A 27868-nucleotide genomic window follows, 5' to 3' on the forward strand; every position below is an offset into this window, starting at 1 on the left:
CTTCTGAGAGGAAAATTCGTTTTGTCTTCTTTGTTCTATGGAGTGGTGAACAGTAACTTGGGTGTGGGAGAGGCTGGACCAGGAAACAGAATAGCTCATTCAAGCACCCACAGTAGAACAAGGCAGGCAGACAGAGCAGCCCCACAATCATAGCCTCCCTGGAACCCTCTGAACAGGAAGGGTCAAACTATGATCAGAGAAGCACCTTTTTCAATTTTTGAGCTATTTTTAACCTTACTAATAGTCTTTTAGCACTACTTTTTGAGGTTAACTCTTTTTATAGAAAGCATTGCAGAAAAAGCAGGAACACATGCTTTTAATCCCTGATAGCTCAGCCTGGGCAGAGTTACAAGTGACCGAAAACTTAGTCCAGCTAGCTTTGGTCATTCAAGCAGGAAAACTGATTTTTCTTCTTAAGCTCATTAACATAAAAACATTTAATACAATGTATATTGCTGTCTTTAGCAGATAGCTATGAAGAAGACTCGTATACTAGTGACCACTCCCTGTGAGCTGTTCCTGAAGTGTGTGCACTACTTGTGGTTTCCTTTGTCCATTGTAAAGAGACAAACATATCGTTTCCAATGCTTACCTATAAGAAATTATTTTACTGCTTTAGGAGTAGATCTGCAGAGCTGTGATGTTCAAGATCTCAAAAAGTTTTTGTGTTGTGACCTGTTCTTATTAAAACCTTACTACAACCACCAAACAAGTAAAACACATGTACATCCCAAGAATGCACAGAAATACACAAGTTCAGAATTCTTTCTTCTTCTCGTCTTAATAACAATAATTAGATGTTTTACATTTGCTCTTAGTCACACATGAAGATACATTCTGGTCATTAGCAGAATGTTAATTTTGCTTTATCTCTGCACTTCAGGGTTTCTACAACTTCAGCTAGGATGTGGCTAACCCACCAGTTGAACCGATGTTTGGCTCAAGTGAAAAGGTGGAAGCCTTCAGAAACAGAGTTGTGACTGCCTGAGGAAGTTTTTGTGCTGCTGGTGGGTGATCTCATTCAGGATTTCTCTGCCCACTCTCTACCTCTTTGTCCAGCTGATGGGATTTTGTTCCCTGAAATATGCCAAAGGCCATTTTAAATGGTCTATACAGTCCTGCTTTGAGACGAAAATATTTGAAAAGACACAGTTATAAACCATGAGGCAATAGAGCTTCTTAGAATTTTAATAAACCAATACATTCGTTAATGTGTATACAAATGATCAGTAACTCAACTAATACTTAACAGCCACTTTTTTCTCTATTGCCAAAGCTGAACATAAAATCCAGGCCAGAAGACTTCAGGTATTATGGCAAACCATTTCTATTCACTGATGCATATCACGGCATGCTCTTAATTGCACCACTGCAGAGAAGCACATTTAAGACCACACATTAGGTACTGAGGCCTGAAAAGCTTGAGGCGACAAGCTCAGCCATGAGGATGCAGGACCCAGAGAAAGCTCTGACTGCCAGCACAACACTGAAGAGCTGTTGACATACGGCCAGCAGGGTTGGACCTGGGCAGGGACCTGGCTAGGGGGCATCTGGAAGGCCTTGCTGCAGTGGGAGGAAACCAGTGTGCTAGGACACCTCATTATCCCTGCAGAGCTTGCAGTTTCACAAAAAAAAGGGCCTGGTTTTCTCATCCACTGCCAGCACTCTACCAAATATACTACTAATAGATAGGAATTCTGTCTGTGAGACAGCAAAGACACATGAAATATTTACAACTTTCATTACACCTAGGATTTCTCTATCTGTGGCCTCCCCACTAAGCAATTCAGATTGTCGGTATTTCTGGAGATCCTCTCCTTCCTGTCAGCAAGTGTTGTCAGAAAAACTAGACATATTGTAGTTATGTAGGCTGAAACTAAGAGACTTCTTTTATTTATGGAACACTGTGGTGTGAGGCTTGTCTGCATCACTCACACGGCTGAGTGGAGACTGAGGCAAGCTGGAGCCAAAAAGCTAAACTAACAGGGACAGGAAAACTCCAGGACAATTATTTAATGTCATTCTGTTAATTAGGCACTGCATGGAAAAGTCAGGGGAAAGTGTTTCCAATTACCCAGAAGAGAAGCTCCACCACTGCAATGTGAGTTTAGAGGAGGTAAAACCAGCAAGTTTTGCCATGAAGCAGAAATATACAGGCACTTCACATTCTTGTGAGAAAAAAATCCATTAAAACTGCAAGTAATTTTAGAAGAACTACTAGTAGAACTGCCAGTTACATGTACCTCTATTTAAATAACCAAGGCATAATCTTAGGTGTTTTCTTTGATATAATTGGCTAGGCATGCATATCAAAACTTGAGTGTGTCTTTTCTTCAGACATCATATTGGAAGTTAGGATCTTTCCTTTTTTTTTTTCTTTCAGGGAATTTTGTCCCATTTATTGCCTAAGAGACTGTAACAACCAGTACTTAAGAGACAAATGATGTGGCTGGGAAGGGGAGGAGGGGGAAGGGTGCAGCTGGCCACTCTCTTAGCTGGCAGGGGAGGAGGGGGCAGTTTTTCTCTTGAGAAGGGCAGAGATACCACAAGATTTTGGCTGGGGGGGTCACAAGCTGGGCTCAGCTCCTCGCTCTCTCTTGCTCTTGGGATCAGAGGGGAAGAGTCGAGTTGCCCCACCGTTTTCTGCTGCTGCCTTGGGCTTTTTTGCTACACTCTAATCTAGCGCCCAGTGCCCACCAGGACACCCCATGGCTCCTGCTAGGTCTGCAGAGTTTCTGCTACATTTTGTTTGTCACCCGGGGTGTGCCCCCCCGCTGTTCCAGCTACCGCTCCAAGGTTCCTGCTACAGCCCATTTCACCATCCGGAGGGGCACCAGGATCAGCTGCCCCTGTAGGTTTGCACAGGAAGCCCCTTTTCCATCTCCCTCGCTGGCTGAGTCGCCATTACCACATGGATGGACTGCTGATCTTGCGCCACAGCGCCCCCTGCAGGTGCGGGGGAACCATCGCACCCACTCTGCCTGGCCAGGAGCCAACAGCGCCCCTGCCGGCTGTGAGCGGAACTGCACCAAAGGGGAAAGGGCCCAACAGCCGAGAGAGGCTGTGGTTGGGTCTCTAGTTTTTGTTTGTTGTTGCTGCCGTTGTTGTTGTTTGTTTGCCTTGTTATCCATATACATACTTGTAAAGAACTGTTATTCCTTTTCCCGTATCTTTGCCTGAAAGCCCTGTAATTTCAAAGTTATAATAATTTGGAGGGAAGGGGGTCATATTTTCTATTCCAAGGGAGATTCCCACCTTCCTTGGCAGACACCTGTCCTTGAAACCCAGACACATCAACAAGTGGATAACTTCACAAACTGCTACAGTAATAAAGCATGACAAGTTAATAAATATTCTTAAAGATGTTTTTGTTAAAACCAGAAACAGAAGCCAGTTTTTCACTACATAACTACACAGCAAAATATACTTTTCATATAACCTAATCCACTTGTTTATGGACAAATGACTGCAAGTAATCACATTTTGATTGACAGAGGCTATGTACATAATGAGATTCCAACACACCTGGATCCTTCCAACATTGTGAATGCAGTGCTTAGCAGCATACGTTAACAGTGTAATGAGGCAGAGCCACTCCTGAACATGCACTTCACACAGCACGGTTAATCTGTAATTCCCCATTTGCCATACCTTGCCATATTCTGTCTGCCATGCCCACATAATGATCCACAAACACGCACATAACTGAGCTTCTCCTCTCTATCCAGGGTTTGACATATGTATTTCACCAACAGAAAATAATGTCATCTATTCAGAAGAGCATAGCCATACATTTATCTGAGGTATACAAAGAATCACATCACTGGAACAAGGATGTCTGCTCCCACAACCAGAAAGGAACATGGAGTGAGTGAATTACTCCACTTCATTGCCCAGACTGCATAAATTCACCAGCTGCTTTTCCTCAGGCAAGCAGTGAAGAGAGGAAAAAACGCAGACTAGAACTGCTCATTGCCCACACTGCCCCAACAGTGGCAGAAATCCTGCCCTCCTGCTGCTGCCACCGGCAGAGCTCCCACCAATACTTACACAGCCAGGTTGGTGGCCATGGTATTTTCCCAAAAACAGTTTCTGTAAAGCAGGAATCATTGGTTTCTTGGCACTGTCTGGTGTAGCCCTGCAAGCTGTGCCCCACAGCAAATGGTGCAGCTGTGAGGACGGCACAAACACCTGAGACCAGGAAAAGGGAGTTCGGCAGATCTTCGCTCTTCCACTAGTACATCTCACAGCTCCTCATCTTTGCTGTGTACCCAAACACATTTGTTGCTCTATGTCAATCACCACACTCCCCACTCAAACAACGTAGTTTAACTCTTAAGATTTAAATTAAATTAGAACATTTTTAGGGAATATTTCTGTGGTCAATGCAAAGACACATGACTGACCCAAATGAGGGGCTTTCATTTTGCCTTGTTTAAATTACTGTTTTTATGCTTTAGTTGCATTCTCTTAAGAAAATATGAAGTTGTGTAATTTAGTAAATCTGATGGATGTTACTAAAGTATACTGCTACAAATAACTGCTGTAACTACTGCCCTGCACAAGTCTCATAGAGAAAAAACTGCTGGAGCAGGCAAAGGCTGTAGTGAAATGGGCTCTACACGTTTGAAACACTTGGCTGAAGATTATGATGCAAACAGACTGTGAAGATGCTCTGGCCTGAAAGCAGCCAGATTTCTGTCACTCAGTGTTTCTCAACTGTGAAAAACAAATGTCAAGATAGAAGAAATTACTGAGATTACTCAAGATACTTCAAGTGATCCTCAGAGCAACGCAAAATTAAGACTCAACCCTGCAATCAGCTGCCCACTGACAAACTTTCTGTTGGTGTCTTAATTCTTACCAGATGGATTTAACAGTGGTCAAGGGCAAGGGTCTAGTTGCACTAAAATTACAGAAGAACGGTGTCATAGGTCAGCAAGCATAGTCCCGGAAGGGATGTCCTTGCTAAGGGGTGCTTACAGTTTCCTCTGGGAACTGACAGAACCTATCAGCTGGCCAGTTTGAATATGGACAATTCTCTAAGCCACTTAAAGTTGTGACCACCTCTGTGATCCACATTTAAGAATAGGCAAACTCCCCCTCCAAGCTCTCTCTCGTTTCCGGTGCTGGGACAGGTGGCTGCAGGCCCTGTGTGGGGGCCAGCGGGCCCGGCCAGGCCCTGCTTGGGCCAGGCCAGGCCGGGCCACGGCCATCCTGAAGCCATGGACCTGTTCCAGCCGTGGAACCCCCCCCACTGCCTTGCCGTGGGCAGCCAAAGCGGCTCGGCTCTCCCCCCTCTCCACTTCGATAAGAAAAATTCAACATTCCAGCTGTAGAGCTGCAAGGCCGAGGTGAGATTAACCCTTTTATTGCTGTGAAGAGCTGAAAACCTGAGGGAAGAGAGAGAGGAGATGCTTAAAGCTGAAATTCTGTTGTGAAGCTATGATATATCAGAGTATCCCGTTGTAATTCCATGAAGATATGGGAAGATATGGGGGGTGGAGTGTTCAACTCGTAAGCAAAAGCACCTGCGCTGAGATAGGCAGATGCTGACGCAGCTGTAATTTCATGAGAAGTTTGGACAGGGAGAGATGGACCAGATGAGGACTTTTGCTCCAAACGGGAAAGGAGAAACCTCAATTCCTAGAAATGCTCCCAGAGATAGTCCTAATGATGAAGATGATGAAGACCCTTTGCTCCCAGGGAAGGAGAAGGGCCTCTGTTTTTGTTTCTGAACGGCTCAACCTTAAAATTGTACCCCAAAAAACTTCCAGAGTGGACCCTCGAAAGCAGTTGCGGGAAAAGCTGGAAGTCGGGGAAAGGGACTCACATGCGAGCAGAGAGACTCCTCTTCCTAAATGGACTGAACAATATTTGGAAGTGGGCGGCTGTCTCGTTGTGATAATGTTTTCATAGCATGAGCAAGAAGAGACTTCTCTTTCTAAATGGACTGAACAAGGTTATTATGGCAGTGGTAAACAGACTGAACATCTTAAGGGTTGTCTTTTCACATTGTCAGTGGGAGAAGGGAGGAAGGTGGGGGGAGGAGGAGAGTTCTGAAGGTGGTATAATTTTTTTTTTCCTTCTTTTAGGTCTGTTAATAAACTTCTTTATATTCTTTCAAGTTTGGTGCCTGCTTCGCATTTCTCCTAATTCTTATCTCACAGAAGATAAACAGTAATGAGTATTTTGGGCCAAACCACTACACTAAATTGGTGTTTCCGCCCGGTTACAAACCCAACCTGCGACAAATGGGCACTGGCAATGCCCAGCTTCCGGCCATGTCCACTAACAGCTACCACACTAAGAACAGCTGAGGCACACACAGAGCTGACAGGCAAGAGGCAACTTTAAAAAAAAATACCTTTTAACACTGAAGAAGTACTAGAAGGGGAGAAAAAAAAGCTCTCTGGACTCCTTAGTTCTGTAAAAAAACATTATTAAGAAGAAGTATTCCAAGACAGACATAGTACACAACAAGCAGAGGGCTGTTTGACAGAGAAATTATATATTATGGCCACTGTCACCATTTCCCCTCTAGAGGAAGTAATTATGTGGCCACCTATCCCCCAGTAAGCCCTTGGGAGCATCAGTATCTAAGGTTTATTCTAGTCAGGGTCAAAAGATGTATGTCAGCATATGAGAAAGATAACAAACACAACAATGTGTCAGACACAACTACATAAGCCTCAATTACAAGGAAATCTGACAAAAAATAGCATATGAGGGGATTTTAAAATAAAAAATAAGAGCTAAGGGCTAATGGGAATGAAGTGCTTAAACATCTTTAAAATTTTTGCCTCCAAAGCCTACCTTGCTACCTAAGATAGAAACCATACAACTTGCAATGATTTTTCTTTCAAAACTGCAGCTCAGGGAAGACACCTTAAAAATCCAAGTTCAGTTTCTCACTCCTGCAAGGAACTGCATATAGTCCTGTCCATGAATTTATGAACTTCCTTCCACATGATTAGACTTCTTACTCCTTTACCAGAAGACTGTTGGAGCTCCTTATGCTTGCATATACTTCCTTATAATTTGCAGATTAAATTTATTCAGAGCCAATTTATATTCATTTGCTCTCGTGATGACATTGCCTTTTAGCTTAAATTAGGTTTTAAGATCTCCAGGACACTGACCAAATCTACATAAGAATAGAGAGTCCTAAGCCTAAGAGTGCCCTTTTCTTAATTCAGAGTTTTGCTTGTAGTGACAATAAAATAAATAATAAAAATTAGTTTTTATAGTTCCACTAGTCTGATGTACTTCTGCCATATCCACAATTAGTGCAAGTGCACTCACATGGAGTCTGATCTAATATATCATGATGCATTCTAGGTGAGACCGCCTCACCTCTAATAAGTTGCTTATCTGGCTTTACACATATATTAACACTACAAGCTGATGTTTCTATCCTGACTATGAAAAACTAAAGAAAACACAGCAACAAATGGGTAAAAGAGCATGTCCCTTTTAGCATTAAAGCTTGTGGTGGAACCAACCAACTCAAGTAGAAGTCTGGAAAAACACAAAAACCAGCAGGTTCCTTCCCACAGTAAGAATCCGTAATTCCTAGAAGCAGGTTCTTCTCCTTACCAAAAGTCTTTAATTTGGGTTCTCCTTGAAGATTCTTGCCTAGAATAAACTAGTCCTGCAGAGCCTCAGTAGCATCAACAATGACATACCGCAGCTTTAGAAAAACCTATTTTATATCTATATAAACAAACATCAGATCTAGAAATTTTACCAAACAAAAAAATTTCTCTGATACTTAGCACAGATTTTACACACCTGCTGTTTTGGCACCTTTGACCACACTGGTAGCATTTCTGTTAGTTCTTCAGTCCCAGCTTTGCTAAGGGCAGACTGCACCCTGTGTTTTACCTATTCTACACAATTGAACAAAAATTCTAGAAACATTGCATAGTTTTTAAAAATTTCTTTCATTATTTGTTTCATGGAATAACTGATCTGAGTTGGTTTCCATGCCTTTTAGCTGTCTTGGCTTACTAGAAAAGCAAGTTCCAACTCTGAACTCCAGCATTTATCACAATTCAAACAGCAGTGGTAAAGCAACATAAGTAACTCATGGAATATATCAAGAAAATGTTGTACCTAGAATGTCAATGAAAACAGCAAATTAATGATTCAATTTTCTAATGCAGACAAAAGTAAAGGTTAACAAAAAAATGAGGGCCCGAACGTCCCTTTTAATTGATTCAAACCACCAAGGATGCAGGAGAGAACAGCAAGCAACTGCTACAAAAATAAAATTGCAGGATGAAATGGGGGAATTCATAAACTATCTTTTGTTTTGTTTCAACAAATACAGATTCCCACTGTCTTTCACAGTAAGAGTCTAAGTACTAGATATTCAAAAATTAATGTGAAAAAGAAGAATTTATTTAGGGAAGAGCAGGAGTACTTTCTTTCTAGATAATGCACCTTCAAAGGACTGAACAATTGGACAAAACTCCTTTCAGAAAAGACAATAATACTGAGGTATAAAAGGTATTTATGTAGATTCTCTACCTTTTTCATGAAAAAATACAGCTGGAAAAAACAGACTAAAACTGAGTCACTCACCCAAACATCTGTAGGGAACCACAATATGCGGGTGACCATTGCATTGCTTCCATCCCCTCTTGCACCAGTTCTGTATTGTAACTGGCTGGTTGGCTTCAACAACGTTGGTGATTTGCAATTCAGGGTAGACCTAGCATTAAAAGTATAGGAAAAGACAAATGTTATCACAAGTATGTTCTCTGAGTCACCGTCACACGTTTGTAACAACACAATATTCATCTTCCCTCTCTTCTCCCTCTTCTGCTGTGTAAAATATTTATGTCATGGTATGACTATGTGCACGTACCTGGAAAGCTGGTGTGTCTGTTCATCAGTAAAACCATGTGGCTGCCAGTTCAGAAAAATTATGGTGGTAACAGCTGACTGTCAAAATTGTAACTTTGCCAGTTATATTTGACTAAGGTACAGATCAGCTAATCATGGTTAAATACCTTCTCCTCCATGTCTAGGCTACCGCAAAACTCCATATACAGGGAAGAATCTCCATACAACTAAATTTAATAACATGCCTTTATGTTCATCTCAACCATTTTAGCAAACATCATCATTCTTTCCTGCTCTGCAGTCTGCCTAGTACTAAAAGTCTGTTGAAACAGTTATTCATATTTAGGTTTACATCACCCATTTCTAAATTGCCGAGATCAAAATACTATCTGCTTTAATACTGCAATACACTTCTACACCTACAACCATGACACCAGCAAACTTGCTGACTAATTTATTGGCAAACCACAACTTCGGCTTTTTATCCCCCTCAGTCCCTTTATCCCACCCCCCTTTCCTATGCTAACACAGCCTGTAGCTCTTGCTTTGTATTTTTCAAATTGGCAATTTACCAGCCCTAATACAAAACTCAGCAGGTACTAATTTTCCTTTGCCTTTCCTCAAGCAATCCTTACCAATTTCCAACTGTGTGAGATCTGAGGATTTAAGTGTACTGAAAACTACTGTCTACTCGTACCTACCAATGGAAAATAAAAACAGAAATAGGAACAAGTCTGAAGTAACTGGAGATGGTCAAAAAACATCCTGCAGAGAAGGAACATAATCCCAACAAAAGAAAGCTGGGTTGAGATAAGAGTGAATTCTGAGAGTTCAAAACTGGTGCTTGGAAAACTACTCTAAGAATCCTGACAGTCCCACTTCAAGTAAAAAAGATTCGTCTCAATCATGGATCTCCACTGAGGTCATGGCATCTGAGAAACAGTGACTCCTGGCACTCCCCAGATCAAAGGTTTAAAATATGGCAAAAATGAAGCAAGCAGCTTGAGCTGAAGTCTTAAACTTAAAAATACACTAACAAACAACAGTAGAGCCTTCTCAGATTTGAGATCAGTAGTCTTTAAATGAATGTGACCTGGTCCATACACATGGGAACAATCAGAAAGCAATCAAAGCATACCTGGAAATAATTGGAAATAATTTCTTACTTTCATTAAGAGACACAAAGGGGCTATTACAATTTTAAAATTGAACTGTATTAACAGCTTAATGCACAAAACAAGAGCAGATAGAGTAACAATGCCACAAAAATGACCACAGAAAGAGACACTGCCTAAACAGTGCACTTTATGCTAAAGAGCTTGAATATCAACCCCGCCTTCTATTCCAAAATATAATTTATTAATCAGATACTTCTTTTCTTGTGCAAGTACTTCATAGAATCCATCTGTCAGATCTTTGCCAGTTTCAACAGCACCCTCACTCACTACAACTGATGACTGAAGAAATACAGAGCCTGAAGGTGCAGCCTGGGATGTTAACCCAGCATACAAATACAGTGACCACAAGAAAGTCCACAGGGCAGAACTGAAAAGTGTGAAAATTTCCTGCACTCAGAAGATTGAAGCTTTACTTTCTTCCTTTTGTCAGCAGGTGGCTAAGGCTGATGGTCATCGTCCACATTACAGACAGACCCGCATTTTCACACTGCTTGCAGAAAGTGGCTCCAGAGGAACTTGCTGTTCCCCTGCTCCATCAGTGCTTCAGATACTGAACTCTGAACTGAAACAGCAGGTTCAAGGAAAGCTCTGGCACATGCTTCTTGATTCCTGTAGCAGCACTGCCAAAATGGATTAGCAGGAAACTTCACATCTTAACTACTGTGTAAATATTACCCTGCAAGACTCCATAACTGCCTCATGAGTTAACAAGCATGATGCAAGAGGAAGATTTGATTTTCTTTGGATACTTCCTTTAGCATTGTCATGCGGAACTCTCTCAGTTCATACCTCCACAAATGTCACACTCAAGTAATTAAAGCCTGTGGTTATATAATACCGAGTGCTGTCACAAGCAATGTGCTTGATATATCACAGTGTCAACTGACATGTTCTCATCGGGGACATTTAACATTGCCCAGAGGAAGTAAATGCCTTAAATGAAGACAACTAAGGAAATTTCAAAATTGATAGACTGGAATGTTTAAAAAAGGAAATTAAGACAAAAAACTCAAAACAATTTATTTACCCACATGAATGTGTAAACACAGCTTTAAAGTGACAGAAAATAGGGTTCTGATCCACAAGAACAAAGATACACTAAGTTGCTTTCCTGAGATGAATTTCTAAAGAGTAAGAGCACACTATTACTGTAGGGCCTCGTTGAAACAATAATATTAGAGGGAAAAATAAGTTCATACATCATTTTTATTTTTACTATTACCCAAACCCACCATTTTAACTGCTGGTTAGTAAAGTGGACCAAATGCTAAGTAGTTAGCAGTATTTGTCAAAAACACACAAGGATAAAGAAATACAAAGAAGCCTCTTCTTCTACTACTGCATCAGTTACTAAACTCCTAATTTCTGCTGACAGCTCACACAAAACTCAGTCCACCCTTCAGGAGAGGAAACAGGCTTTGAATTTCATTATCAATAGGTTAATGCCAGTGAATGTGCCGAGGAGAGTTTCCCTCACTAGACTTATATATTTGCTCTGAATTGAACTGCTCCTTCTACAGTGTCAGTGCAAGCAGTGCTAGAAAGTTGTAAGACATCCAAACTTTCAACATTATTGTAACTTGTTGTACAGAAGTTCCTTTAATTCATCTTAAAAGAAACAGGGGAGCAAACAGAGATCAATGAAAGCTAGAAAACTGAACTGGCAATCAAGAGCTACAGCTGTGTCTTCATTTACTTCCATTTTCATTACCAAGTCTCCTTATATACTGACTGCAGAAACAAAAATCTAAAAAGCCATTCCGGCTATTCAGAATTTCATATCATCTTGCTAAAACTTGTGTTTACCACTACCAGCTCTGATGCCACATAGATTTAGGACTAAAATGTAGACATCCTTAATAAAAGAGGGGGAGAAAATGGGATGAGAAAGCTTCTGGATTGAGATAGAGAGAATATCTTTACCAATTACTGTCATAGGCAAGAGAGACTCAACTTGGGGAAAAATATTTTCAATTAAAGGAATTTAAAGAGGATGTAGTGGGACAAGCACTGATCTCTTCTTTCTGACCAGTGGAAGCAGCATGAAGCTGACTCAGGAAAGGTTTAGGTTGGGTATTGGGAAAGATTCTTCACCCAGATGGTAGCTGGGCACTGGAACAGGCTCCCCAGGAAGTCATCACAGCACCAAACCTGACAAGAATTCAAGAAGTATTTGGAAAATGCTCTTGGGTACATGGTGGCATTGTTGGGGCTGTTCTGTGCAGGGCCAGGAGCTGGACTTTGCTGATCTCTGTGGGTTCCTTCCAACTCAGGATAATCTATGATTCCATGAAATGGCATTTGTAAATGTCTACACATGAAGGTGCAGATGATACCACTAGCTGGATATGTGTTACCCAAGTGGAGATCAGAAACTATTTTGAAACAAATCTGAGAAAACCAAAGATGCAATGGCAGAGGACAACACTAAAGGAAAGAAGCAGCCATGCCACTTTCACCACAGCTGCCTCTCCTGCCAGCGTAAGGAAGAGCAGCCAAGAGGCCTCTCAGCATGGTTGGTGCAGGTGGGTGTACCCCCAAACCTCTCCTCTAGCCATCTTTGAGGATTGCCCTGATCCCTATAGAATCACAGCCTTGTTAAGATTGGAAGGAAGTTCTGGGGGTCATCAGGTCCAACCTCCATGCTCCAGGAGGGCCACCTAGAGCTGACTGCCCAGGACTATGTCCAGATGGCTTTTGAGTATCTGCAGGGATGAAGACTCCAGAGTCATCCAACCTCTGCCAGCACTCAAATACAAGCGTTATATGCAACTGGAATCTCTATGAGAGATAGTTTTTGTTTTTTTAAATCAATCTCTGACACATGATTATATAAATAAGTTTCTCCATCCAGTCACACATGCTCAGCACATCTTGGTTCAATCTTGAAGTAGTACTTCAGCGTAATCATGAGTAAGTCATCTCTGCTACTAGAAGACATTTAAATTCAAAAGCTTAGTATTTCACCTAGATATTATTCATTGTGTCCCTCATCTTCTAGAGTGACTATTCAAAATATTGCTTTTTTCATCATATTTTCAAATAAAATATTAAAAGGTTTTCAAGGTTAGCTGATGATCAGATTAGTGAAGCTATTTCAATTTATATCTTCAGTTTTTATTAGACAATCAAAACAATAGCAATATAAATAACTATATGTAAATCTTGAAGTACTATAAGGGTATATGATTTGAATTAGTGGTACAGATTTATTCTTACTTCTCCTTGAACATAAGGATCTTCTCCTGTATATTCTAAGAGCAGAATCACCATAGAGAAGAGAACAAGATTCAGAGTAACAAATGGTATGAATTCCTAATGGAATGTGCTTCATCCATGGAAACTGTAAAATGGAACACACATGTACACACTTGCACATACAAAGATGTATGCTCACCCTTTGTGAAATACAGGGTTGTGTTACACCTTAACATGAATTAGATGGGGGGGTAGGGGGGGAAGAAAATGATAAACAGTATCTTTAGAGACTGTAAAGCATAATCAGGAATTGGTATTCTTCATCATCTTCACCAACAGTTTGAAATGCAAGACAACCTGTCAAGAGGCAAGAAAAAATCTTTAAAAATAAGGTGCAAAAAATTAACATGTAATTAATTGCCATTTTTTAAATTTAAACACCTTAGTATTTTTCTCCAAATTGCATCCCACATCAGTTTGAATTCTGACTGCTCTAAATCCAAGATATACATTCATTTAATTGCCAGTCTGAAGTGGACATATTTTCTTTTTATTGTTTCCCTCTATTCTTTCTCCGTAATCCTTCAGTTGTTTGCTGCACCTCCTCATGATATCCTGGCTTAAATTAGATAATGCATTTGTGGGTTTTAAACCTTCCTTTTACCCTAAGCTTCAGCATCTGGCACAGCAAGACTTTTAACCCAGACTGAATTCAAATGTAATATTCAACTCTACTGTCACAAGGAGAAAAGGGCTACTCAGTCTCTCAGAAAGCATAAGGTCCAGACTCTTTGCAGCATACCACCAAACAACTCGTGCTGACACACCATGTATCTGACCGGAATTTATGAGCTGGAATTCTGTTTGACGTCCATCTCAGGTAGTGACATCAGTGACAGGATCTATATTAAAAACTAAATCCAAGAGTGACTATAGAAATGCTAGAAAGGAATACTCATACAGATAAAAGAAGTGAAGAAGCAATTACAGCTGTAAATAGTTAGAACAAAAATACGGGTGTTTTCAGCAGTTGCATCTTTAGCAACTTGAATCATTTGAATACTTAAAGGGAACATAATTCAAAGTAGGATAGAGATTGATTACATCCAGACTTTCCTTGCCTGCTATCCTCCCACAGCTTTCCCCAAAAAAGAAAACAAACAAGGAAACAAGTTGGTCTGTGGACAAGTTTACTCTTACCTGAATACTGCAACTTCATGTGTTGAATATTCTATACTTTCAATATCAATGTTACTTTAATAAAAAGAACCATTCACAGAAATTATCAGACCATCTGCTTTTTAAAATTGGAAACAAAAATCACAGATGTGACACAGGTAACTATTTACCTCTGCGCTTTAAATGGGCAAAGAAGGGTTTTATCACGTCAGTGAAGTAATCTGCAAACAGTTACAACAAGCACAAAAGAATACACACATTTAATAACCACCATTTAGGAAGACTAGGGTCTTAAAATTGCTTGTGGAAAAGATCCTTTGACAGCAATGGCATCTGAAGGATAACTAAACAATGCCTCAAGTATGAGAACAAGCTTTCAATTCCAGATTAACAAACTACAGTTGGATCAAAAACTATCTCTATTCCTTTCTAAAGTATATATAGAATCTATAAAGACTCTGCTTCCCAGAATTTTGCATTGATGTGCTGAAGAGCAGCAACAAGCATGCTACATTCATTTCCAACTGTTTGGCACATCCATGAAGTGGAAGGATAGGATAATTATTTCTGTATGTCCATACACTGTCTCTGCAAGCCTTCCAACCTACAATTTAGGAAGCAGTGACAATGCAGAGTCCCAGATTAGCTGCAGCAAGAGTGGTGTCACATGAGTAGCAGTGACAAAAACACCATCAGCCCTAAAAGAAATGTCGTGTTCTCAGTCTTGCAGTCTGTGACCAGAAAACAGACAGCTATATGCAGAATAAAGTTACTAAATGTGTCGTGTAAAAATATCCTAGTTTATTACTTGTTTTTACAGCAACTCTTCTACATTACTTTACAGTAGCTCCATGGCTTTCCCTGTGGCAGCCCCCTGCCCAGGAAGCATCATCCCTCCGATCCAGAGCACTCCCATCACCAGCAGAACACTTTCCTTCTCTGCCACATCTCTGTGGCTTCAGCTGTGTCCTGTCATGCCTGACAATGCTCAACCACTTGCTCCTGGCTTTCTCAGCAATCAGGCCTTTCTACACACAGAAGCAAGGCTACAGGGCTAGCTGAAGCTGGCATCCAAACTTTTCCTGTCACTCTCTGTAACCCAAGCAAAGCCTTCACTTGCTCAAAGAGAATTATGAGAGTCAAACCCAGCATTAACTGCATTGGAGGAGTTCTGAAATTCTCTGTCATGGGCCAACATGAGAAGTAGCAAGGCAACCAAGAAGGAACAGCTCTGCCCCTGTATCACAAGTCCCAGGCATCTACTGCTGCAAGTTAATCAGCATCTCAGGTATTTGCACTAATTTCCAGCAGCCACTTGGACATAGTGTATGCATATATTCTTTTAACCCCGCAGTTTAAAAGAAAAACTTTAACAGTAATCAATTCCTAAACTAAAACCCACACCAAATTACTTAGCATAAATAAATAAACCCAGGCTGAATGTCTTCCAAACCAGCCAGGGATTTTTTTCTTTTAATTAAATCCTGAGGACAAATTTCTAGAGACATACTACTTCTTCTACATCCTCTTGCATCCATCCATAGCATTCTTTTATTTATCATTTATTCATCATTTATTCTTTTAATAGCTCCAGCCTCACTAGCTATCAGAGTCAACCCTCAGCCTCACCTAGGAGTTTCACATACTGCTCTTATAACTATTTCTTTGGGCCCATCTAATAAATCACCCTCCTTTCCAACATCTCAGCTGCTTCACTGTTATACACAGAGTTGCTGTTCAACAGCTTCTTGTCACAAAACTCACCCACTATTTCAAATCCTTTCAAACTTTTGCTTCTCCAATTCACTCATCCTGGCATCCTATTAGTTCTCATTTCCAACCTCTCTGCTCACTCAGTGACTTCTAAAACGCAAATGTTGTCCTCCTTTCTTAAGTCCTCTTCCTTTTTTCTCTAGGCATGCAAAGTCAGCAAACATTAGTTTTCTTCTTTACTGATCTTATCCTATGGAAAGGAAAGCGAAGCAAAACAAAACATGCAGGTGTGAGTGTATCTGTGAGAGCGAGAGGGGAGATGGGGTCAGAGATCAAGATGCTGCTGCAGTTTTTAACTCTTGGTCACGACAACATGCACTTACTGCTTTTCTCTGTGAGCAGAGTACATACAACATCTTGATATATCATTCAAATTGCCTTAGGTATTGAGAGTGGTAGAAACATTAGCTGGTTTTAGCGCAGTGACCAGTTAGGTTGGTTCACCCATATGAAGCTTGATACATACATGATCTCTTCTCTTAAAATTCCCTAATGTGCTTCTATCTGGAATTTCATGCAAGACTGCGACTTCCCCTGCAATTAAAGTCTTCAGAAAGGCTGCCAGCCATGAGGCAGCCTGCTCTACCCTAATCCATGCACTGGGCACCATGTTTTAACACAGACCTAAACTGAACACTCACACTGGCTTTCTCTTAACGTTTTTCTCTGCACACAGGGAAGGCAGAAGCTTATGAAAGCAGAAGTAAGGCCGCATAGTCAAACACATTCTCCACACTGCCTTTCAAGTTCTTGATTTTATAGCACAAAGTCTGTATGCTGTAAGAAAACTAAACCAAAATTTGAGCCCTGCCAAGAATATTCTGTTTACCACATCAGGTTCTCTAAAGCCTCTCTTGTGTAATTGCAGATGATATCCAGCTTTTCATACTGTAAAACCTCAGTATGAAAACAGGGCTGGATTTCTAAGGTGCTTTGCTGTCCACTTCAAGCACAACAAGCACTTCTACTTCTCCATAGGCAGAGTATTTTATTCAGAGTCAGCAAAGTCCACTCTGTCATGTCACCACAAGCCTGTTCACAGATTCGCTCTCCTTGAGTTGAAACCTCATCTGCCTGTTACTCTGCAGCATCACCAGAAGCAATTAATAGTTTGGGGTTTGGGGGTGTTGGTGGTGTTTTGGGGTTTTCTTTAAAAAGCTTGTGCTTTTTAATTAAATTTCTGCATGAATAAGGTTAAGTATTAGAGCAGTGAAACAGAATAACATCTAATTAAGCTAACAGGGTGTTTTTCTCTCAAAGTAACATATCATGTGCAAAGGACTGCTGTCCTCCTAGAAAGGCGGTGAAGGGGAAGGGGGAAAAGCAGCCAGAAGTAATTTAAAAATAATAATAAAAATCTTCTCCTTTAGGCATGATACAATATTTCATCCACCCACCTCCCTCTTTAAGGGTTGCCTCAGGCACTGTGTGGCACCAGATCAAGGAAGGTGGAACAGTGTAAGCAGTGAGAGAGCCCAGGTCTGGTTTTCCAGGTTCTCCTGCAGGCTGCCATCCCTCCAACAGCCCAGTTCGTGGAAGGAAGGTGAGACATAGTGCTCTCCTGGCAGCAGCTCCTCAATCACATCAATATATGAAATGCCAGTGATCTGCATAAGACAACTAATACACAAGGAAAGTGCTTAAACAAAACTGTTGGCTACAGCACCAGCATCCTGGGGACTGCAATAAAGGCTCAGCTACCTGATGTGGATCTTCAGGAGCAATCCTTACTACTCTTTTAAAAAAGGAAATATGAAAAGAAAAAAATAAAAAGAAAGGAGACCCCCCCCCCCAAAAAAAAAAAACCAACAAAACCAACAAAACCACCCAAACAAACAAAACAAAAAAAACCCCCCAGAAACAAACAAAAAAACCCCCACAATATATCCCCAAAGCACCAAACAACAAAGTCTGACCTTTCTCTTTGTAATATTACCATAATGAAGATGAAATGCTGCATTTCACCTCAGGCATGATATGTTTCAAAAAGGGCTGGCAGGGAAAGAAGCAGATTTTGTGCCAGCAGTTTCTGCCCAAGGATGGGGCACCATTCTGAAGGCATGAAATAAAGAATGTAACCGCTTTGTGAAAATCACTACACACCCAAAGTTATTATTTCCTTATCCCCAGATTTTCAAAGAAATCATTAATAAAAGTGGGCTATAATACGCATTTTTTAAATCATCGAATTACCTACCTGAATTACTTTCACAAGCCTTACCTAAAGAAACCTCCTACCTTTCTGTAAAACGGGAACATACGTGGCTGAGTTGTTGGTTATGTTTGTTGAGGAAATCACAGTACAAAATATATCTAAGCTGTAGCAGAAAATCTGTGAAAACATACTTGGAAAAACCTAACTGTTCTCTGTTGAAGTATTTCCAAGTTCCACTGTTTACAAAATGACCTACTTTATGTCAAAGTTGTCTTCGAGGCCATGCAAAACCTGTCACAAAGTAATGGGCCCAGGAACTCATTTTTTGTAATCTAATTAATTTATGCATTCTTGAGTTTACTGCAGATATAGCCAAAGGGTAATTTATTATTCTAAGAGCCTAGATTCACTTGTATGATACCCCAAGAGACAAATACATCTGTGATTTCCTTTTTCATGAAACCAACTTCAGGCCCTAGTACCAAGAATGTGAAGTGGTAATATAAGGTCATATTCTGAAACAGTGGTTGTACTCCATCATCCAGGACACAAGAAAACCATGCATGGTTTAGTCCAGTAGTAAAAGCTATACAAAAAAAGTCAGGGAAGTCTGCAAACTAAAATGGACTACCTGAAACTCTAAAATAAAAGTTGACCTCAAAAGGGAAAAAAAAAAAAAAAAAAAAAAATTAGAAACTGAACAAAAGAATGAGGAACGAAGCTATACAGAGGGCACCTGCAGAAAACATTCAGATCAGTAACATTTCTTGTTTGTGAACAACATGCATTCAGTGTCTTATATTTCCACCTTGTCCTTTAAACAAGATACCTACAGTAATTACCTGAGCAGCTATAAGATTACAATGCATTTTTCTTTCTTTATAAATCAAATAGCAATATATTTTAATTATTATTGTTCTTGTGAACGAGCTATACATTATACAGAGACTATTTAGTGTCAGGAAAAAGATAGGATAAAAATCTCCTAGAGAAATAAAATCAATCCTTCCTAGACAAATATTTATAAACGTGTTTTTGTCCAATTCTTTCTCATAACTTTTTTTTGGTTCAGAATAATTAGAATTGCCTCACCGTTGCCTTGCACAGATACAACAATTCAGCCTGAAAACTGCTCTCTTAGGACAGCAACCTGCAGAACACATGACTGAAGACAAATCAGGCACTTATGTCCATTACCAATATTAACTATATCTCAGATTAAATTAAGTTCACCATGAAAGCTTGTCAATAAAAACTGTCACTAAGCATTTTCTGAAGCCCTGTCTACTTAAGTGAACTGCAATTTGGAGCCACTTCCAAGACAGAAGTTCATTAGTCTTTCATGTTTCATATGTGCCAGTGTTTCAAACTGGAGACTCTATAAAATAACAATGCTCCAAAACAAAGGCAATAAATTCCAGTCCAAAAGCCGAATAAGCTTTAAAAATGTACTTATTTCTGATCAGACCCACATGAACTTACGCAAGATTTCATTTTAAACTTGCAAGTCTGAAGTAACTTTCAAATGCAGAAAACCCGTTATGATACAAATGTGTCTGAAGATATGCCCCCTCCCACCCTTAAAAGAATTCCCTGAAAAAAATATTGGAAACATTTCAGAAATTTGGATACTACACTTTAGGAGACCAAAAAACTTCTACACTTTAATTTGCTTCATGTATTCAGCTTCAAAGTAGGAATATTTTCAAAGAACCATTATTTTTCAGTTTTTCTTTTTTCCTTTGAATGAGTTTTCACAATTCTTCTCCAAAGAAACAGAGAACTTTGTAAAAGAAGACTAATATGATGAATCATAAACATTGCTGAGACTTTGTTGGGAGTTAAGTCTTCTCTTTAGGGAATTTTCCTCCATTTGTTGTCATAGAGATGGTGAATGGACGTCGATTTAAAAGACAAAAGATGTAGCCAGGGCTTTGGCATATCATTAGAATGGTTCTGGGGGAGGGGGAGAAGCAGTGTGATGGTTGGCAGTTTCTTAGCTGGAGGTGGGTCAGTCTTTGCCTCGCTTGGAGGGTTGTGGGTTTTGGTGCTGGACTTCTCCTGCCCAGGGGGACTCGCTGCTACAGCTGAGCCTTCCTTGCCATTTCTCCTTGCCGTTGGAGATCACTGCTCGCAGAAGCGGCCGTTGGACTTTCGGCACCCGCCGTGTCTGGGAGAAAGACGATCCACCATCTGCATGGGCGCCTCAGGGGAAAACGTGGCCCCTGTCTCCTCCCTCTCTCCGGAGGGAGCACCTCGCGGCTGCTTACTGGAGCCTCGGCTGCTACTGCCGTCGCCAGGACACCCTCGGGACACGTGAGAGCCAGGGAAAAACCGAAACACCCCCCACCTTCTCTCACCATTACGCCCTGGGGAGACTCACAGCTTGCTTTGGCCGCCCTCTGCTTCACCAGGAGCCAACAGCGCCCACTGCAGCCGCGGGGGAGCCACTGCAGCCTCTCTGTCTAACCAGGAGCCATCAGCATCCACATCAGGCCCACAGTTGTGATCGGAACTACACCAAAGAGGAAAGTGCTTGACGGGCAGAAAAAGGCTGTTGGTTGGGATTTTCCTTTTTGTTTGTGTTGTTGCTGTTGTTGTTGTTTGCTTGTCTTCTTTTATATATATATTCTAGTAAAGGACGGATATTCATTTTCCCATATTTTTGCCTGAAAGCCCCATAATTTCAAAGTTATAATAATTTGGAGGGAAGGGGGTCATCTTTCCCATTCCAGGAAGGTTCCTGCCTTCCTTGGCAGACACCTGTCTTTTAAACCAGGATAGACTTCCACAGCAATTTGTTTCACATTTCCACATTGCAGGAAAAAAAAGGGGAGAACTCAGCATCAGGCAATGGAGGCCTCAGCAAGTCACACAAAGAAGAAAATCTGCCAAGGAGCAGTTTGTACATACGTGGTGCAAATTCTGCTTTACAGGGAGCAGTATCTACTTTGATAACACTCACACGCATTACTGAAAGCTAATGTTCCAACAGGATATTAAGAAATCTTCATTAACCATTAAAAGCATCAAAGCTCTGCAAATCACCATTCACTTTTACTCATGAATTGCACTTACTGTTTCTCCAATTTTGCTTCACGGTGGAAGAAGAGAAGGAAGATATGGAGAGATCATCAAGACTGACACCTGCAAAGATCTTTGCAACAAAGGTTGGAAATTTGTCCACGAAAGATGCAAAACTGCTGTTTTATTTTAGTAAACTGATTGATGTCTTCATTTCCAGTTAATAAATTGGGCTGAAAACTCAACTAATCCAAATTTTCTGCTAAACACTGTGGCTGCTAAAGAAGTAGGCCATCATTCTGAGGCCCTGAATGATGTCCATGTGGGTATTTATCAGGAGGACCTCCTAGTCATTCCCCACTTTTGAAAACAGGGGCTTCTGGCTATGATCCTGTCAGTGAAGCTGTACCCTGGAATTCACTAGCAAATGCCAGCTTGAAAGCAAAGCAAGGAATGAAGTGGATATCATCAAATGTGCGTTACGCAGCAAAGTCCTACCATCCTTTTCCTACACCAGACTTCCACAACTGATGGACTGCACAAACACTCACAAGCACAAGGTCTGTAATGGCAGACTGAGTCAGCCCTAGGGTTGAAACAAAAGTATACATGAAGCAACCCCCAGGGCAATTCAGCTGCTTAACACTCACTAAGCACTCTTTTTTGTAAAATAATGTGGTTTTTTCAGAATGAAAATCACCCTGCAAAAAGTCCCTCTCTGTTGCTGCACTACCTCATCAGACCCACCCACCTTGGTTTATTTTCCAGCAGTGAGAACATGAGATGGGTCTTCTCTCAAGCCCACAGTTCACCTTTGCACTTGTCAGGGACTGAAATATTATAGTTTATGACTTAAACACTTTCATGAAGGACTTTCAAAACTGTATTACAAAAGCTGGAGGGAAGACTATCACACCCTGAATGGGGCTCTGAGAGGCCCTACACTGCTCGCTGATGAAGATAAGATAAAGTAACAATTCAGGGTTGGGGACATTCACAGAGCACAAGCTTAACACCTTCAGGGTGGAGACCAGAGCCCCAGGGCTATCAGCTGCCAGGCTTCGAGCAGACCCTCACACCACAGTGTGGGGGGAAAAAAGGCTTTGGGTGTAATGCCCATCCTCCACTGTGCAGAGGAGCCCAGCTGAGGGGCCCTTCACTCAGAGAAGCTTCATCCACATAAAGGACAGAGGGGGTGTCATGGCCCATCAAAGGCCCTCCCCAAACGGGTCCCCAGACCCTACACCACAGATGATGCAACAGACCCTCAGTGTTGCAAGGGACAGTGTCAAACTCGCCCCCTGCAGGGGAGACACGTGGGCGTTCCCACCTGCCCAAACCACGTATTAATCCACTGGATTCTATACTCTATACTTTTTGGCGTGGCATGGCGTGGCATGGCATGGCATGGCAGCGGCGACAGGGAACCCTCACGACCAGAAGACCAGATGGAGGGGAGCAATGAGATGCCATTGGGAGCCTCGGAGGGTTGATATGCTTTCCACCTAACCCCTGTCACTCTCTCCCTGTCCCCCTACCTCCCCCTCGCACAATTCTTTCTCTCTTGCTTTCTTTCGTCTTACTCTCTTTCTGCCTCTTTTACCATTAAATAAAACATATCAATCTTTTTGGCAGCAACATCTTAACCTTGTTAGGTTCTAATCTCATTTTTGGGTGTATTTTGAACCTTCAAAGCTCCTTCCAGTTTATACACAGAGACTTAATTTTCTTTGCTCTTCTGGGTTTAAACCGGATTATAACAGCACTTCCTCAGCAAGCCCCACGACTCACAAGCTCCAAGCTGTGCACATAGCACAGGAGAGGTTAAGGGCCAAAGTTTTTGGGTCATTTTTTCCACTTACAGGTGAGAAACACTGCTGTAGAGCTGGCTACTGAACCTTTTACACTTAAGGGAGGAGAAAGGTTCTGAAAGAATCTCTTAACAACAAACTCACAGAAGCACCAAGTCTCCACGTGCATGAAGTTGCCAGTCACCAGGCTGCCTATAGGCATCTTTAGATTTACCAGAAGCAGCTTAGAAGCCTGCAAACCAAAGAACATTCTGTCTTAGTGCTCCATTCCCCACTAAAAAAGAAGCTGAACATTTTCTTGCCAGCTTTCTTCCTCCTGCAGGATGTTCCCACACAGATGGTAAAACATTTTTTGAAGCTTGGTACTGCATGCTCCACTGAAGTCAATGGGAACACTGACACCAATTTCTCTAACAGAAAGATTCAATCCAACTCCAAGAAAACCTGAAAAATGAAAAGCTTTATATTTTGCATCCTACAAAAGAACAGTCCCAAAAGGATTAGGATGGCTGCCAAATGGAGAAACTACTTCAAATTGCTCCCAATGACTCAACTGACCATGGTGATGTCAATCCCTAGAGAACAACACTGTTGTCATGCAACAAAGCCCAATCATATCCCACAAAATTTCAACACCAATATATTTAAGATCTTATTCTCAGAAATGGGATATGCATTTCCAACTGCTCAACAGCACACTGAGCAAAGGGAACATCAGAATAAACTGAAGTCTAAGTCAATTATGAATCTTCTGAGATGTGTTGATCTTGAATTCCAAAGGACAGAGTAAGGACTGTAACCCTGCATCTGCTTTCCAATATAAACCACTGCAAAGCTGGAACATGCCCATATACGTGTCCCTCTGCACCCTGCATCTTGCCAGCAGATATCCTAGCATACTCACAGAATCCTCAAGGTTACCAGGTCCTCAAAATCCAGAGAAAACTTTAATATTAAAAGTAATTATGATAATTTATTGGATGAGTCTTTTTTTACTTTTGTTTCAGAGTAAGGCTGGCAAACAATACATTTAAATTAAAATTATCTTTGGCACCCTTTCTCCAACAAGAATTAAGTTCACTGAATTGGATTGAAGTAAACATAAATAAATCAAATATGACCATTCCAGTCAAGGACTTCTGGACTGAAAGGATTTTCAAATTGCTGAAAAACAAACAAGAAATCCTTAACATTCCATACTGCCTTGCCTCATCCTGGGAGAGAAATTACTTCTTGCCTCTCAGAACTGCACTTACACTCCTCTTGAATCCTTCAGAAACAAACAAACAAACAAACAATAAAACAACATTAAAAAAAGAGCAGATCAAAGCTTTAAATGCTCTTATTTTCAGGATTATGTTATGATGCAATCAATTACTGTGCTCTGTGGCTTAGCAGTTTCTGTTGTTTAGTGGGGTAACTGAGATAAGCTTTACTTCAGCACTCATGAAAGTTAGACATTAAACTAGAATGAAGTTCCTCCTCCAAAGACTAATCTAAGCAGCAAAGTAAACGTAAGGATTTGCACAGATTTCTGTATTTAATTTCCAGCACAGCACAAGCACTTTGACACTGCTCTGTTGCTGAAGCCCAGTGAAAAACACCAGGCTGACCCTCTAACACCCCATAAACCAGAAATTCTATGACACAGCTATCACACAATGTGATAAATTAATTTGCAAATATCAAATCCACTTGTGTTACGAAAAAGACAGTATTTTAGTTTGCTAAACAACAGCTACAAAGAAGCCTTCTCTTAGAAACCAGCATGCAATACTGATGCTCCTCCTGTACCTCCAGCTGCAAAACCCTGGCAAAAACCAAAGTTACAGCAAAACAGCAACAATTGGGATTCTGCATTTGAGATGAAGGGTACATATGCTTTTTCTCAAAATCTTTATGGCAGGTCTGTGGAGTCTGAGGAACTGTTCAGCAACTGACCCAAAAAAAATAAATTTCAGATCAGATAACCACTACAAGGATACTGCATTACATCAAATTTCTGAGTCTTTCATTCACCTATCAATTCTCCTCTGTCCTTCCTACTGTCATCACTCTGCCTAAAACTATCAACCTTTTCCACATTTCTTTATTTTCACCTGCCTTTTTTCTCATTTTCTGTAGATTCTGATATTTTAAATATATTTGCTCTCCACTTATGTTTCTACTGCTGCCTAAAATGAAATTGTGGATCTCCATTTGCATCTCTGATTAACATGTGGCTTACCCTTCATTATAGACTTGATTTGACATCTGTCTTCTTGACCTAATAATATTGGGAGTTTTTTCCCTTTCAAATTGCTCATGTTGTCTTTTTTTATTCCCAGAGAAAGCTTGCTGGGGAAATTCAGGGATTAACAGCATGTGTTCTTCTGAAAACAAATAGGACCTAATGGCAGAAAGATGTAGTGCCTTCAGAAAGATCTAGAAAGTTTCTCTTCAGAGGCTGTTCAAAGACATCCTCTGCCAGAGGCAAAGCCATCCTCTGGTCAGCTGTCATGAAAAGTAGTCCTGCCCCCACACCTACTCCAACATTACCAATCCAGCTCATCTGAGGAGAGGGTCAAAGTAGAAAACTCACCCTTTTTCTGTTTGTTGGGGTTTGCTTTGTGTCATTTCAGTTCCCTAAACTTCCTCACTGCAAGATCAGACATACGCTAAAATTTAGCAGAGAATAAATGAGGAGGAAGGAGATACGAAAACTGTTTCTGCAACAGCATGTACTGCTTAAGCTCTATACTTGTGCTAAACCACTCTGTAGCAGCTCTCCTGGCAAGAAACTCTAAAATCAGCTTGCAAAATCTGACCATCTCAGATCTGGCTACAGATCCTAAGCTACAACAGCTCAAGATGTCTAAGCTGAAAGTCTGCAAAAGCAGGGACATACAGGAACTTCAAGCCTGGCTGAGTACGGGATACCCCTCAGTCCTCTATGTTGCTCCGAACTCCAAACTAGAGTAATGCCTGGGTTAAAGGAATGAATTGATAGGAACACATAAATCCACTACTCAAGAGTGGCTCTGACCCACAGTGGCTCCAAAATATTAGAAGTCATCTTCCAGACTTAAGCAAGTAATTATCTGTTAGCATATCCACAGATGTGCTCTCAGCAATAGCTTAAAGTAAGTTTCTATTACAATCTCCTCTAAAATACTAAAAAATATAAACATATTTTTAGTAAGACAATAACTTACATGATATTACAAGTTTAGCTTTAATAAGACTAATCAAATCCTCTTAGATTCCTTATTTAGAATCATAAATGCAATTCCTGCTTCTTAGAGGAATCCTTTTCATTTTGTTTTTTGCTGTCAGATGGCAGCTGGCCAAACTGTGTGGGAACTTGGAAAAGCAACATTACCTGCAAAACTTCACAGATGTTTGAGAAAACACCAGAATAGTTTCGGGGGGTTTTTTTAAGTCTGTAATTGGCTCACACAAGGAAAGCAATAATATACTAAGGGATCTTTATAATGCCTTAAAAAGTGAAAGTTCCTCAGAACCTGAATTTACAAGGAAGCCATTTATTGACCACAACTCTGTCAGAGATGTCTTCCCAAGCCAAGTGGAAGTGAGTAATGAATGGACAAATCAGATGTTTTATAAATCCCTAATTATCACTGTTCTTCAAGAAAACCTGTGACTCAGGATAAGAATCAAAAAAAAATTGCATTGGCTTGGAAACACTGTGTGGTTTCTTCACACAGCTGGAATGGGACATTTTGAATATCATTACATTCCCATGGGATCAGTGCTTTTCTAATCTACACTGACACTCATAGAAAGAAACTGTGTTGGTAAAACAAATGTTATCTTGAATAATATTTCCTCATATCCAGATAAACAGCATTCATGTTTCGATATTCATATCTGGGCAGAAGAAAAAACTAAACATGGTATTGTCATTACTGTAAAAATATGTATTTTTTTTCTGTTAATATATGCAACAGCTATTGGCACTCACAAAATACAAAGGTGATGTTTAAGAGATACTGTGATGCATCTTCTAAACACTACACAGTGTCTTTCTAGTAGAACCTCCTGTCTCAGCTCAAGAGAAGGAACAGTTTCCCTTTCCATACAAAGATCCATAACAATTTGGACCAGTCTTAGGGTCTTAAACCTAGAGTTAGTTTTGGTCTCAACACTAAGCCAGATGTCTGTCATGGGTCAATGCTAGCCAGATGCCAGGCACCCATGAAAGCGGCTCACTCACTCCCCTCTGCAGCTGGACAGAGGGGAGAAAATTTAACAAAGGGTTCATGGGTTGAGATAAGGACCGGGAGAGAGAACACTCATTAAATATCATCACGGGCAAAACAGGTTCAGCTTCGAGATATAAGGTGAATTTATTACTAATGAAATCAGAGTAGGATAATATGAAGTAAAATAAGCCCTTAAAAACACCCTCCCACCGACCCCTCCCTCCTTCCAGAAGAAAGGCAGGGAATGGGGGCTATGGTCAATTCATCATCCATGGCTTCTCCTGCTGCTCTGGGAGAGGAGTCGTTCCAATGCTACACCATGGGGTCCCTCCCAGGGGAGACAGTTCTCCGCTAACTTCTCTGATGTGAGTCCATCTCACAAACAACAGCTCTTTGCAAAGTGCTGCAATGCGAGTACATCCCACAGGCATCAGTCCACCCAAAACTGCTGTGGCGTGGGTCACTCTTCTACAGGGTGCAGTCCTTCAAGGA

The 27868-nt window shown here is 40.9% G+C and overlaps 1 protein-coding gene across 4 annotated transcripts in view; it reads right to left on the reverse strand.

The window, feature by feature from the left end:
* Positions 1 to 27868, reverse strand: part of LOC121661230 (amyloid beta precursor protein) — a 202329-nt gene that overhangs the window by 135861 nt on the left and 38600 nt on the right. For all 4 annotated transcript variants that reach the window (XM_042021192.1, XM_042021191.1, XM_042021190.1 and 1 more), the window contains one exon: positions 8590 to 8719. In XM_042021192.1, coding sequence (XP_041877126.1) covers positions 8590 to 8719 — 130 coding nt within the window. The remainder of the gene's footprint in view (positions 1 to 8589; positions 8720 to 27868) is intronic.

The sequence above is a fragment of the Corvus kubaryi genome, unplaced genomic scaffold (assembly GCF_017639235.1).
Source record: "Corvus kubaryi isolate FWS band 111438036 unplaced genomic scaffold, C.kubaryi_AGA036_p1.0 37127, whole genome shotgun sequence".
Classification (NCBI taxonomy): Eukaryota; Metazoa; Chordata; class Aves; order Passeriformes; family Corvidae; genus Corvus; species Corvus kubaryi.